At 42.9% G+C, this 14,782-nt stretch overlaps 1 protein-coding gene across 2 annotated transcripts in view; it reads right to left on the reverse strand.

Moving 5' to 3' along the window:
• Positions 1-8,306: 8,306 nt before the first annotated feature.
• The window catches only part of CSRNP2 (cysteine and serine rich nuclear protein 2), a 62,338-nt gene continuing 55,862 nt past the window's right edge, over positions 8,307-14,782 (reverse strand). For both annotated transcript variants that reach the window (XM_044285474.1, XM_044285475.1), the window contains exon 5: positions 8,307-10,617. In XM_044285474.1, coding sequence (XP_044141409.1) covers positions 9,784-10,617 — 834 coding nt within the window. In that variant the 3' untranslated portion in view covers positions 8,307-9,783. The remainder of the gene's footprint in view (positions 10,618-14,782) is intronic.

Here is a 14,782-nt window from a genome sequence, read left to right on the forward strand (position 1 = left end):
AAGTACAATTCTGCCAGGTCACGGTAAGGGTGAAAAATGGCACCAAGAACAATAGCACAACCAAACAGAAGGTAAGTAGCACCCTAGCGTATTGAGCCCAAAGAGTTATAGGTGGGACGCTGTCCTGCCCTTCATTTCTGAGGTGCTGGTGAAGTATTGCTGTAGGACTACACTTTATCGTTTACTTTGCATCAAATCAGTGTGCTTGTTGCCAACAGCAACCGGTTCCATTGTTGCACAAGGGGGGGGGGGGATTTTGGTTGCTATGGGCAACATCAACACTTTCTGTAAGGCTGTTCTACAACAAAGTGACCCATGTGTTACCTTTCATTCCTAAAAAATATTTGTCTCAGAAAAAAAACATGAAATTAAAACCCTTTAGAGGTCCCAACCTGACCTCACCCGCTGCTGTGGTAGCCTGGGATATACAGAACTGACTACATTTGAAGATTTATTGGTTATCAAACAGCTCACAGCTAAATTAAATTATCCTCTGTGGTGGTCCTAGGGTTGTGCCACGTCACCCATTTTACAGGAGCACAATATTGCCCAGGCATAGGGATCATTGATCCCACTTTATACTCATGTAAAACATACAACCCTCATACATACCTGTAGTAAAGGGAATATGTCACCCAAATTTTTATCTACCAGTTAAAACCTAGCCATACATTTTTTTTTTGTAATCTATTTTTATTTTCTAATTTTTTTATTCTATTTCTTGATCACGATTATGGGGGCGGCCATCTTGCCTGAGCTGTTCTTAACAGCATTTAGAGAATTGCTTTAAGGCAGCCCCATGGGCCATAGACATAATGATCTGGAGGGGACCTCAGTGACTTCTATGGGAGAGCTTTCTGGGCATGCTCTGTGACCTGTGCAGAGGTCATTGTACAAGGAAAGAACAGATACGCTCCAGCAATCGGCTGGAACGGTGGGTCCTGTCTTAGGCTATATTCACACTAGCTTTTTCAATTCCGCTATTGCTGATCTGTCATAGAGTCTCAATAGCGGAAGAAAACGCTTCAGTTTTGTTCCCATTCATTGTCAATGGGGACAAAACTGAACGAAGCGGAAAGTACCTAAATGCATTCCGTTCGATTGCCTCCCTATCGCAGACAGAATAACGCTGCAAGCAGTGTTTTTCTGTCCGCCAGGTGGTGCAGGAGCAAGACATCTATTGTGTCAGAGAAAACGGATCCATCCCCTTTGACTTACATTGTGTGTCAGGACGAATCCATTTTCTATGACACAATAGAAAACAGGATCCTGTCCCCCATTGACTTCCAATGGTGTTCATGACAGATCAGTCATGGCTATATAAGACATAATACAACCGTTCATGACGGATGCATGCGGTTGTATTATTGTAACGGATCCGCAAAAAACGCTAGTGTGAAAGTAGCCTTATCTATACACAGAGGTGATATCATTACAGGCAGGATTAGAATGACAGATAAGCAGATAACTGTGGTAAAGTGATCTGCACAGACTAAGAAGTGGCACCTATTATTAGGCTTAGTGACCAGTGCGAAAACTGCTGACATTTATGTTTTTGATTAAATATAGGCATGGAAAATTAAAAATAACCACCAGAAATGATTTGTAATAAAATGTGTTTAACATAAAAATGCCATTTAAAAAAATAATAAAAAGAAAAAATCGGTCTTTCTGATGACACATTCCCTTTAAACCATTAGTGGGGTACATGTCACACATTTTTTGCTTGATGACCATGAAAAAGTAAAAAAATAAAAAAAAAAAAAATCACTACATTTATAGCACTATTCTACACTGTAGCACTGTACTTAGAAAACTAACAAGCAGCGTTATTACTAACCTTTATAGCTCAATCCTGCATGTCAAATCTGTTACCTACACAGCAAGGACATGTGGCCGTCGTAGAAGGAAAGTCTGGTCTCTGCAAACCACGAGTTGAGTTTTTTTAGGTTATCAAACTCAAGCCAGGTAAAATTAATTTATTTTGCATATACATTTTGGCCATTATAGATTTCCCATAAAGCAGACTGCTCTTCACTCTAAAGCCAGTGCGCCCATTCCCCAATCTGCTCTCAGGCTTAAAGGGGTTGTCAGAGTTATTTTTTTGTTCTTTGTATGTTTCTAACTAAGCAAATGAAAGGACTTTACAATTCACTTACTTTATCTCCAGTTGCTGGTTTCTCGGATTTCACTGAGGGTCACATGACCCGTGATGTCAGCTTCTCTCCCTGCTCTGATGATTATTTGTGCACAAGCCTCAGAGAGCAGATATGTGTCTGTACATGAGACGTCCCTGTGCTGGCCACGCCCCCTTTACTGTCCTCTCTCCCTGGATTCTTAACCCCTTCAGCTGCACAGACTCAGGGCTGAAGGCTTTACTGAGTAGCTGCAGGCAGTGAGGAGACAAATGCTGGGCACAGGCGCTCACAGACTAGAGGAGTTCTGCACAAGAACAGGTAAGATCCTGTGTGTATCAGCAGTGTCATTGTACAGCTGGGACTTGTAGTTCTACACATACAACATGCTGTTGAGTCTCCCAGCAGTCAGTCATGTCACTCAGGGCAGCACTTGTATTCACTCCCTTTGCAGAGCAGGGGGAGGGGCAGAGATTGTTGTTATTGCAGGTAAACAAAGAGCCAGAAGAGAACCAGGGAAATGAGGATATATATATTTTTTTTACCTAAAACTTGCTTAGCTCAGTTATATATTGCTGCCCATCAGATTTACACTTCTATATTATTATTTTTCACAACTTGGACAAACCCTTTAAAAAGAAATAATAATTTAGAACTTGTTAAATAGCTGTTAATTAGATGATTCTTAGATCATAAAAAAATTGCCAATATTTGCCACTACATGCTGTGAAAATGTTTACTTACATAGTATTGCAATAAAATTTAGACTAAAACCTTTAGGATCACAGGTGCATATCCATGAAGCAAACATAATTACAAAAAACAAAATGGCTGCACACCATTATACATACAAACAATAGAGCTAAGAGCTTCTTAGCTCTATTGTTTGTATATATATATGGTGTGCAGCCATTTCGTTTTTTGTACTTACATAGTATGACACCACCTGGTGTTCAAAGTGCATAGTCATGTGCACTTCCATCTGCTGAAGTGATGGTGGACACATACTCAGTGACTCTCCCCCATCACTTCTCGGCCTTTTGGCTAAAATCAAGTGTAGTGACTCTCCCCAAAGCCAGGTCTCTGCATAGAGATCCTCTGGTCAATGCAGAGCAGCAGACAGAAAAAAATAAAGCTATGACTTTCTAGTCAGGGGAGGAGCAGAGTCTTTGAAGAGGCACCTGCCAGAGGGAGAAGGAGACTGATTCTGTGCCAGAAACACTCCATTTATGAATTTATTCATTTTATAGCGTTTAATACAAGTGCGTCTCTAATGAAGTAATAAGATTTTAGGTGTAAATTTAAGGATATAATATACAATCCCTTTTAGCAAAACTAAAACATTAATTTCATATTTTGTTCCGAGAGAATTCTCAGATGTGTTGAGGCACAGCATAGTGCCTGGGAGCTTCCCAAGCGACTGTAGACACAAATTCTTCATTCTGTGAACACCGTTTCATTTTACTCGCTGCTGTGTACATTATCTGAAATGAGTGGCTGGACTACTAGTGAACACTAGACTAGTGATCTCAATCGGGCACGTGTTCGGTTTCTAGCTGATCACACAGGAGGATTTGCCACGAATTTCACCCAATGAATTGCAAAGACTGAAATCTGTGGTGGAGATCTATAGCCTAAATTGAGATGTTGCAGATTAAAAAATCAACGCTGCAATTGGTGTTTTTTTAGGGCAGCTTGGAAATTTTTGTAACTAATCTGCTAGACAGATGAAGCTGAGCTGAATTCTAATGAAATGGGCTACAGGCTGCCTTTGTTTCAAGGCAATAACATCATAAATGTAGCACAGAGACTCGTATAGGAGGACTTACTGACTGCCGGTTCACCGTTCATTGCAGTCACCTCCTTCCATGTGTGACGTGGAGCTGAACCATCTAACTTTAGTCATGGACTTCCATTACAAACCAGTTCCAGTACTGGGAATGCTGAGCTGTTACTGTACAACAGCCTACATAATCATTGCCTTTACTGAAGGGGAAGGCCGGGTATTAATTATGCAAAGCAAGCACACAACATACTAGGAGAAATCTGTCCACTCACCGCGCCGCTAGGTGCAAGGCGGTCTGAGAGCGCTATTATACTAACATGGAGATGAATAGTCAGCCATGAACAATGTAACGGCATCCAATATACAAAAATGAAGCAGAGCTGACATGGCTCCTGCCCCCTAGATCGTTTATAGGTGGTGCAGTCGTATGCTGCTCAGTACAGTACTACTTTTCCATCATCTCACTGCTCCACAGAGCTCACGACGCTATTCTTATAAATCACCTTCTTATTGCAGACATAAAACATCTTGTCCATAAAAATACAGATTCCGTGTGTCGATCTAAATAGTCTTACTCATGATTCAAACGCGTAAGCAGTGTTTTTATGGAGAGGTTGGCCTACGATATATGTCTACCATAAAGCAGTGCAATTTTACCCAATCCATTCTGGAGTGCTCATCTGCACATCCATACCATGTTTATGGAAGTAGTTCTACATAAGCCCCCGGGGTATACATAGTACAGCACCTTATTCATAACCATTCAGGAACCTTTTAAAATGGTTAATGGGATTAGGGATGAGCTGTAATGAAAGCAGGGAAAATATTAGACCTTTTTTTCTAGTCTTTAAAAGGGTTGTATCATCTTGGACATTGGGGGTATATTGCTAGGATATGCCCCCAATGTGATAGGTGCAGGTCCCACCTCTGGGACCCGCACCGATCCTTAGAATGGAGCCTGCAAAGTGCAGAAGGTTGCATGAACGGGTGCCCTCTATTAATTTCTATGGGAGTGCCCAAAAAATAGCCGAGCGCTGGCTCAGCTATTTCTGTAAGCACCCATAAATTGTAAGCTCTTAACTCCTAGTGTTTCAGTTGTATATCAGCCAGTTACTGTTATGACGTCTTTTGTTTTGTACATGATCCCTCTGAATTGTAAAGCACTGCGGAATATGCTGGCGCTATATAAATATTATTATAGTAGCGAATGGAGCGGTGGCCGCGCTTGAGTGGTGCGCTTCTCATTCATTTTAATAGGACTTCAGAAAACAGCCGAGTGGCAGTCCCATAGAAATGAGTGGGGGGCGGCTGAGCATGCGCATTTTGCAGGCTCCATTCTCAGGACCCACATCTATCAAACACTGTGGACATATCCTAGCGATATGTCCCCAATGTCCAAGATGATACAACGCCTTTAAAGGCCGTGTTCACATTAGGGTACCTGCACAAGTGGCAGAATATGTGCAGTACAGGACTGGGAGGGAAATTGTAGAAATTAAGCTGCCGTGAGAATTTAGAAATCTGCAGCATGTCATCAATTAGGTTTGTAGTCTTAGCTGTGGATTTTACCCTTTTCTAATGAAGGGTGAGATCCGCGGCACAACCGGTTAGAAATTGTTGTTTATGTTGCCGTTTGGGTGCAGAAATACACAGAAATTTGTGTGGCTCTTCTGCACGTTGACCTGCACCCATGTGTGGGTATCCTTAAATTCCAAGAAAATTAGCTTAGAATGGGTTCCAGCAATTTTGAGCACTGCAGACTTTGCCAAAAATATATACTACAACCCCTGATGGGGGGTGATGGATGCTTTCAAATAGACCAGTGCCAAACCAAGGTACAGTAAAGCTATACAATATAGCATTGTACACACCGCACTTATCAGTAGGCGTTCATAGGTTATGAAGATTTCCAGAACTTCATTAACCAAATCAAGTCATCCACTGTATCCACTGCTAAGCTTGGAAAGGCGCTCTCTACATCATGGGCTCTGTTGTGGCATTGTTTCAGAACCTGAGGCCACCAGAAGGTCATCTGGAGCCATAATCCCCAAACTGTGGCTCTCCAGCTGTTGCAGAACTACAATCCCCAGCATGCCCTGAAAGTGTTAAGGCGCATTTACACTGTGCTGACAATTATCGGGAAGGAAGTGTTCAGTGGAGGCGAAGATCTGCATTTACATGAAGCGATTCCCTCCATTGTAAGGAGACCTCATACAAATTTGTTTCTCCGCAGCAGATCCCTCTTCACACAACACGATCTGCTGCCCAGAAACGATGATTGAGGTGTCCGCACCCAAGATCGTTTCACACGATGAACGAGTGTGTTGCTCGTTCACCAGTACGTTCCCTCCCGATAATCTGCCCAATATCTGGGCAGTGTAAAGATGCCATTATAGTTCACTAACAGCTGGAGAGCCCCAGGTTAGAGACTTCTCCTCTAGGTCAGCCGCTTGGAGGTAATTTCTCATTGAGATTACAGCAAGAGGAATCTGCTGGTTGCATTACTGTATTAGACAGATATAGGGAGCTTGTACAGGCATAGCTACGTCTCCTCTGCTTCAGGACAGCTCTCCTCTAGTCCCAAGTCCAGGAAACCTACCAATATCTATATGCATGGAGTATAACCACACCACCCAAAACTGGGAATTACAAATGCAAGTGAAATAATGGCTTGTGAACCGCAGCCATAGTAAGATGTGGCTGTAGCCGAGGTACGAATGTCACCTTGCACTAGAAGTAGACTCGACGGAGGACATTTTATTTGCTTTCACTGTAAGGTCCTCATCTGTCTTGCCTCCCACACACAATGAATAAAAAATAAAAATAGGCGTCTTCGAAAGCCGCAATTAAGCTTTCCAGAAACATTTCCCAGAATACATTAGAAAGCTAATCTAAGGTTGAAATTATTTTCTTGTCTAATCCTCTCAAAGTTAAATACATTTTGCGCTGAGTAATTGTGACACTTCTGTTTCATGGTCTATTTCGCAACCTTGGCAAAGACCTTCCTTGCCAATGGGAGCCGCCATCCCTATGGGAAACCTGGCCAGAGAACCACCATAACCATAGCCAATGACTGCAACACACAACCTTGTGTGTAGAGTGCAAAGATTGGTAAAGTATGGGCATGGAGCACGCCATGGAGATTCCATGTAGTAGCTGAACATAATTAAAGGAACACTCCAGGCGCTATGCCTAATGCAGGTTGTGACAAGGCGGGGTATGACACGGAGGTCCACAGAGAAAACTCGAGCACCACCCCTCAAACCCTGTGTATAAGTTCTCCCAGCAGGGTTCCTTTAATTCACAATACCACAAAGCAGAAGCAAGGGAATACGTCAAGCTCTCCTTCCTCTGTGCAACGAGAAAACCACTCTTTAGTATCAGGTATGTTTCACATTACTTTGGGGAGATGGACTGATTAGAGATTGGTGTGGGTCACATAAAACTGCAGCTTGAGCAGAACAAGGGGTACAAATAGAATGATACAACACAATAGTGAGAAAACAGGACCGGTGGGTCCCTTAATTTAGAGGGGACGGCTAATGATGCCTAAAACACGGTAATTGTATAGCGTACGTATAGCTCCAGATGTGACGACGAAATACGCATCCTTCAACATCCTTAAAACATTATGGAATAGAAGTTGTAACCACAGAAACATTAGCTTGACATACAGCACCTAAGTTTCTTAAAGGGGTCGTGCTATGTAAAATATTCTACATTTTTCAAACCAGCACCTAGATCTGAAGATTTTTGTAATCACATATAATTATAAATTTAGTATAGTCACTAAGCTATTGCATAAAATTAATCTGTACAGCGCCACCTGCTGTTTGTTCTTTTCCTTATTTCTTGTCCATCTACTGAGGTGGTCGCACTACCCTCAGTTTAAATATTCAACTGTCACCAGCCAGTCTGTTAGAAGCGGTGGTAGTTACAAGGAAAGAGCTACAGCAGAAAGGATACACCCCCTGCGCTGCCAGCCGGAAAAAAAAAAAATCTAGTGGAACAACTGGAGCAATGAATGGGGAGATTACTGGATCCATGTGAGGTGCTGGTCATAGGTTTTATTAGAAAGAGACTGTCATGTCCTATATTATGTCTGATTTCCGTGTTTTTAGCTGGTGTGAGCTAATTTGCTACAATGGAAATAAGCAAATCCTTCAAACCCAACATACACAAATCCTACCCTGGGGAAGTTAGTAGGAGCATGGCAGTGTGCATCTGACAAGTGACTGCCTGTGTAGGTAATGGGAGATTACATAAAAGGGGTGGGGTCTGACACATCTACTGGCAATAGGACAATGTATGTCATGGAGATCACAGCCACTAGCTGATACAATGTATAATCTATAATAAAACCATAAATAAAAAACTAAAAGGGATAGCATTTTTTTTTTAATTTGTGACCGATAACTCTTTAGGGTCAGTTACATTTTTTTTGCCTTGTATTGCAATTCACAGAAGTTTGATTAGCACCCCAGCATCGCCTCAGTGCAGTCGTAGATTTTAGAATGCATTAAGTTCTTAGCAAGATCATTTACAGGGGAAATCCATGATTTTTACAGTAGGCTAAAATGTCACGAATTAAACTTTTTAGGCTAAAAGAAACACACTAAGACCAAAATCTGCACCATCCTAGCTGTAGGTGGCAACATTTTATTAGCCAGTTTTTAACCAACCTGTTAGATCAGATGGATGTTATAATGTCAGCTTTTCGATTCCGCCAATAAAGCTAGAACCATATGTCGGACTACTGCAGGAACCGCCATCCGCGGCGCAATAAAACCACTGCAGCGTCTACTTTCTTTTATACTTTTGCCAAAGATAAAACAAACAGGTTGATCGTTAATACCTGGAAATAAATATTCTGAATCCATTTCATAATTTAAAACACAATAATTCAATGTAAAAACCTAATTTTTAAAAAAGGACTGTATACATACTGCTTGTTTACACATAGGCACTAACCCCTTAGTGAATGGGGTCACTGCTTGAAATAGATACTGTGAATCCATATGGATAAATGACGAGCACGTTAAAGAGCACAAGAAGTACAACTGTCCCCCTCACATTGTCCAGGTGGAAAGATTAGCAGCTTCATAAAGTAGAGGAGAGTCCTGTAGGTTAGACCTGTTTTAAAGACTTGTCTTAAATTTAAAGTGCGTCTGCACTGGGGCTTGAAATTTTAAAAGACACAAAAAAAAAGACAAAAAAGGCAGCTCAGCTCTCCAAACTCTTGAGCTTTCACTCTAACCCTACTCCATAGCACCATACTACCTGGATGTGTTTGCTTCAGTTACACATTAGGTTCCAATTATTATAGATAGGCCGTCTATAGGACAACTAAGGGCTCAAGGATAGATCAGATCAAATCCTGAAAATGAGGAGCACGTAGCTGACCACAATTTGTGGGCCATAATAGCTAATAGTTTAGATTTTCACATTTTGGCAACCAGGCCTGATGTACCTAAAGTGACTGGGTGAGAAACGATTGAGAAAATATTGCAAAAATTAAAAAGATAAAATACCAGCCAAACTGGTACGTCACCCCAAATCTATTCAAGGCCATGAATGCAGAAGTCTTCTGTTGGCTTGGAGAAAATGTTGCCGAGTTACTTATAAAAGTCATAGTCACTCTTGCAGCAGAAAACAAAAAAGAGGCTTGGGTCTTTTTTTGTCTTGAAAATTGAGTGATATTTTTCCTCTTAATAACAAAAATGGACCTTAATAAAGGAGGACGAAGCCTGTATAAATAGATTTCTTTCATAGGTGTGCACAGGGTAGTAAGACAAGGGAGTAATGGGTTATAAGTGGAGGGGTAAGTTGGGAGCGGCGTGTGCAAAATGTTTGCCAAAAGTGTCAGGCGGTCAAGTTACTCTCTGCAGGAAAAGGCTGGCCTGACCAAGAGGTTTGGCTCTCAGTTTCTTCTCGCAGCTTGCCCCCTTCACTTATGCAGGTGTCTAGTTGCCCATTAGTCTGAGATGCCAAGTCAGAGGAATTGCCCCCAGGCTCAGAGGCCGGGTCCACCTCTTTAGAGCAGGGGGCAATTATAGTGCAAGTCTCAGTGTTAACCTTTACAGAGCCACTTAGCTTAGTGGCCTCAGAGTGAACAGATTCGATCACGCCTGACCCTGTGTCTAATCCTGTTGCACTGCGATTATAAATGGACACCACACTTCCATCAGTGTACTCCGGTGGTGTGGCTGGTCTCCCAGAGTCCTCATCAGTATAGCAGAGGACAGAAGAGCTAGAAGACAACAAAACTGGATTGATGGAGGAATGGCAAGTGGACGGTGGCAATGACATAGGAGTCTCCAAAAGACAAACATCTAGAGACTCCACGCTGGAGTCCAGACTGAGACTAGAAGCCTCATCACCCTCATCCAAGAGCCTCTGGCGCTCCTCTGCACTTTGCAGGTGTCTGACAGCTGCTTCGTTCTCCAAGTGATAGTTTTCAGCAATGAATTCATGGAAGTCCTGTGTCTCATGGTGAGGATGGACAGCAAGAGAGGCATGAGGATGCTCCTCTTCAAGGGGTTGAGGTCGTGGATGCTGGCGCTTATTTTCCAGCTCAAGTTTCATGATAGTGTGTAGATAATGGGTCCGTACACGTATAGGGTTAAATTCTATCCTGCCAGCTATATTACTGCAGCCATCTCGAGAACACCCACATGGAAAGGACATACGATCCACCTATTAGTGTAAGAACACCAGGGAAGAGACAAAGGAAGGAACTGTGTAAGAAAGCCTTCATGTGAGTAAGGAACGATTGCTTAAAGGGGTTCTGCAGTTTGTTTAAACTGATGATCTATCCTCTGGATAGATCATCAGCATCTGATCGGCGGGGGTCCGAAACGATCAGCTGTTTGAGAAGGCAGTAGCGCGGCCTTCTCACTGTTTACCGCTGGCCCAGTGACGTCACGACTAGTATCAATGGCCTGGTGGGGGCTAAGCTATGTTCACTTGAATGGAGCTTAGCCGCACCCAGGCAATTGATACTAGTCGTGACATCACTGGCCCAGCGGTAAACAGTGAGAAGGCCTCGGCGCTGCTGCCTTCTTAAACAGCTGATCGGCGGGGGTCCCGGGTGTCGGACCCCCACCGATCAGATGCTGATGATCTATCCAGAGGATAGATCATCAGTTTAAACAAACTGCAGAACCCCTTTAAAGCATAAACAACAAAACAAATAATCGTATTAACTAAAAAAGAAAGAATTCCAAGTTACATGTTATACAAATTCTAAATTGTAAAAATAAGTAAAAACATTTATTAAAGGGATTGTCCTATGAAAAACATTCAATATTCTGCGAAACCAGCATCAGGATCTGAATACTAATGTAACTGCATGTAGCTAAATATTTATAAAAGCCGCTGAGTCTTCAATTAAATGCATCTGTATAGCGCCACCTGCGGTTCTTTTCCTCATCTCTCTCTGTCCACCTTGCTGAGGTGGACACACATGCTCTGTTCCATCCTTCAACTGCCACCATTATTTTCTGTTAGAAGCTGTGAAGGTTACAGGACTCACCCCCTGAACGGTCAGCTTTAAAGAAATCTGGTTGGAGCAATGAATGGGGGAGCTTTTCATCCATGTGAGGTACAGGGCTACTTCTAGCTTTGTTAGAAAGATTGTGATGTATTATATGAAGTCCAATTTTCATTTTTTTAATTAATCATGGGATAACCCCTTTAAGATCCCACTGCACACACTGATGTGGACACAGAGAAAACCAACTTTTATATGCCTTTGTCTAGTTCAGTTTTAATATCCGATCACACCCGAAAAAAATAAGATAAGGGTAACAAGGAATCTTTCTGTGCAGCCAAAGGGATTGTCTCATTGCAAAGACGCATCTCCTATCCACAGAATTGCGGATAAATATCAGGGGTGGGGGTCTGACTGTTAGTGTCACCGCAGACAGGGCCGCCATCAGGAATTTCAGGGTCCCATACAGGCAAACCATGTGGAGTTGCCCTCCTCATGTTCATAGCCATAAGTCATAACTTTTTTTGGTATCACACCATTTTGATATATACATAAACTGTTTAATTTCTAACAACTTTTATTACGGGTTAAATAATGGGTAAAATCTATTGCAGCATGATTATTCACACCGTTTACCAATTACCATAACTAATGGGTTCACTACATTGTACGGGTTATTATTACAGGGATTGCAAATACTTACTATTAAATATCCCAAAACGGTATGTTACAAAAAACACATTTATTGTAGAGGTTTTTGCTGTTATTTTTATTTTAGTAACATTAACTTTGCAGAAAAATGTAACTTAACCATAAAAGGTGAAAAATAAAAGCTACATTTTTCTGCCATAACTTTTAATAAAGAAACTATTTCACAAGTACGTACTGGGAATGGGACCCCAGACCTTCTGTATAACAGGCAGCAGCCTTACCCCCTAATGCAGGGATCAGAAACCTCTGGCATTCCAACTATTCTGAAGCTACACGTCCCAGAATGCTCCATTCACTTCTATGGGAGTTAGAAGAACAGGCAAGTATGTTTGCATGCTGGGAGTTGTAGTTTCACAGCAGCTGGAGTGCCGAAGGTTGCTGATCCCTGCCCTAATTTATAGAAGAGCTATACACAATAGGATATTCTGTGTCTAACAGCTACTAAACAGTGTTACCGTTTTCTTCACAGGCATAAGATACTATTTAGTAGCTGTTAGGCACAGAAAATCCACCTGTACAGCAGTGGATAAAACTGCTGCCTGCCGAACAGGAGGTCAGGTCTGGGTATCAAGCTTTATTTTCCAGCTTTTCTTTTATGGTTAAAAGTCACATTTCTTGCAAAATAAAAAGTAAAAAAAAATGTATATAGCGGACACCCAGGATCCATGCCGATCAGCTATTTGAGGAGGCTGCCCCTAGGCCACCTGATATCTCTGGAAAAATACAACAATGGCCTAGGAATAGGCTGAAGCACTCTAGAGTTTGGGGTTTAAATCCCAACAGAAGCCTTAAAAAATTTGCTTATTTGGGCCTGGCCTCCCCTGCAGCTCCAGACCCCTAAGGCTGGGTTCACACCTGAGCGTTTTACAGCGCGTTCCTACGCGCTGTAAAACGCTCAACAAGGAGAAACCAATGATTCCCTATGGGAATGGTTCACACCTGGGCGTTTTACAGCGCGTACGAACGCGCTGTAAAACGCCCGACGCTCAAAAAAGTACATGAGCGACTTTGGGGCGTTTTGACGCGCGTTTGTGGCCATAGGACACTGTAGTCAATCACACAAACGCGCGTCAAATGCGCGTTTACTATTACAAAAAACGTGCATAAAAATGCGCGACAAAAACGTGCATAAAACGCGCGTTTGCGCAACGCTCAGGTGTGAACCCAGCCTAAAGCAGTATTGTCCTGATGGCAGCCCTGTCCGCTGATCACAAGAACAGGGGCCATGCTGTTCACTATAGGGCTGAAATGATTACTCAAATTAATCGATTAACTCGACAAAAAAAAAAAAAAAATCCTGGATGCAAATTTTTTGCATCGATGATTCGTTTGTGCCATGTGACCACAGTGCGCGAGTGAAGAGCTTGCTATTACTCACGATCCACGGTCACCCACCTGCCTGCACCGCGCTGCGCTGGATCCTGATGTCAGGATGTAGTGCACACAAGCACGCACTATGACCTGATGCTGTGTGACGTCAGGTCCCAGTGCAGCGCGTGAAGAAGAGGAAGGAAGATCTCTGGAGTGTCGTCAGTGCCCCAACAGGAAAGGTAAGTATTGTAGTTCACTGGCACTGTGTGGCTGGGCACCGATAGCTAGGAAGGGGAGTGGGGGAACGGATGTCAGTGGGGGCGAGCTAGTGTCACTGGGAGGGGGAGCAACTGATGACATGGGGAAGCTGGTGGCACTGCGGGGAACTGTGGAAACACTGTGATCGGCCATTCAGCTTGACAAAGGGCACCGAACTGGGCCCGAAACGTTGCCATAAGCAATAAATGTCATGAGATTGTACCACTGGTAAAATAAAGATTGAATACAAAGCTACTTGCTGTCTCCAAACCACTTATATAAACTGCGGGGAACTGGTGGCATTGGAGAGGGAAATTATGGCACTGGGGGAACTGATAGCAGGGGAGCTGATGAGTTTTTATAGAAAACGTTCTTTTAATTAGCTTTTTCTTATTAGAGTACTCGATTAATCAGTAGAATACTTGATTACTAAAATAATCGATAGCTGCAGCCCTAGTTCACGAGTTTGTTTCCATTCAACTATATAGCACTGCCGGAGATAGTTGGGCGCTTGTATCCCACCATCTCCGAAGGTCTCAGGCTGGGTTCACACCTGAGCGTTTTACAGCGCGTTCCTACGTGCTGTAAAACGCTCAACAAGGAGAAACCAATGATTCCCTATGGGAATGGTTCTCACCTGGGCGTTTTACAGCGCGTACGATCGCGCTGTAAACCGCCCGACGCCCCAGGAAGTACATGAGCTTCTTTGGGGCGTCTTGTCGCGCGTTCCCGTACATAGACTTTCGGGAACGCGCGACAATGGGCGTCCGCTTGTCTCTGTATGCGCGATTGCAAACGACGGTACAATCGCGAACGCTCAGGTGTGAACCCAGCGTCAGAGTTGAATGGAGCAGCAACATACATGGTTTACCACTACTCAATTCATATAGATAACACAGGGCCCCCATTCTCATGATCGGTAGTGGCCCCTAGCATTCGGACCTCTGCTGATCAGACACATGTCCCCTCTATCCTGTGGATAGGGGCTAACAATTGGACAATCCCTTTAAGCGACAATAAGATGTACTACTCATGCCAAATGGCAAACTAGGGTTTAAACTAAACAGAATTGAGTGCACAAGTCAATGG

The sequence above is a fragment of the Bufo gargarizans genome, chromosome 3 (genome assembly GCF_014858855.1).
Source record: "Bufo gargarizans isolate SCDJY-AF-19 chromosome 3, ASM1485885v1, whole genome shotgun sequence".
In the NCBI taxonomy this organism is placed as follows: Eukaryota; Metazoa; Chordata; class Amphibia; order Anura; family Bufonidae; genus Bufo; species Bufo gargarizans.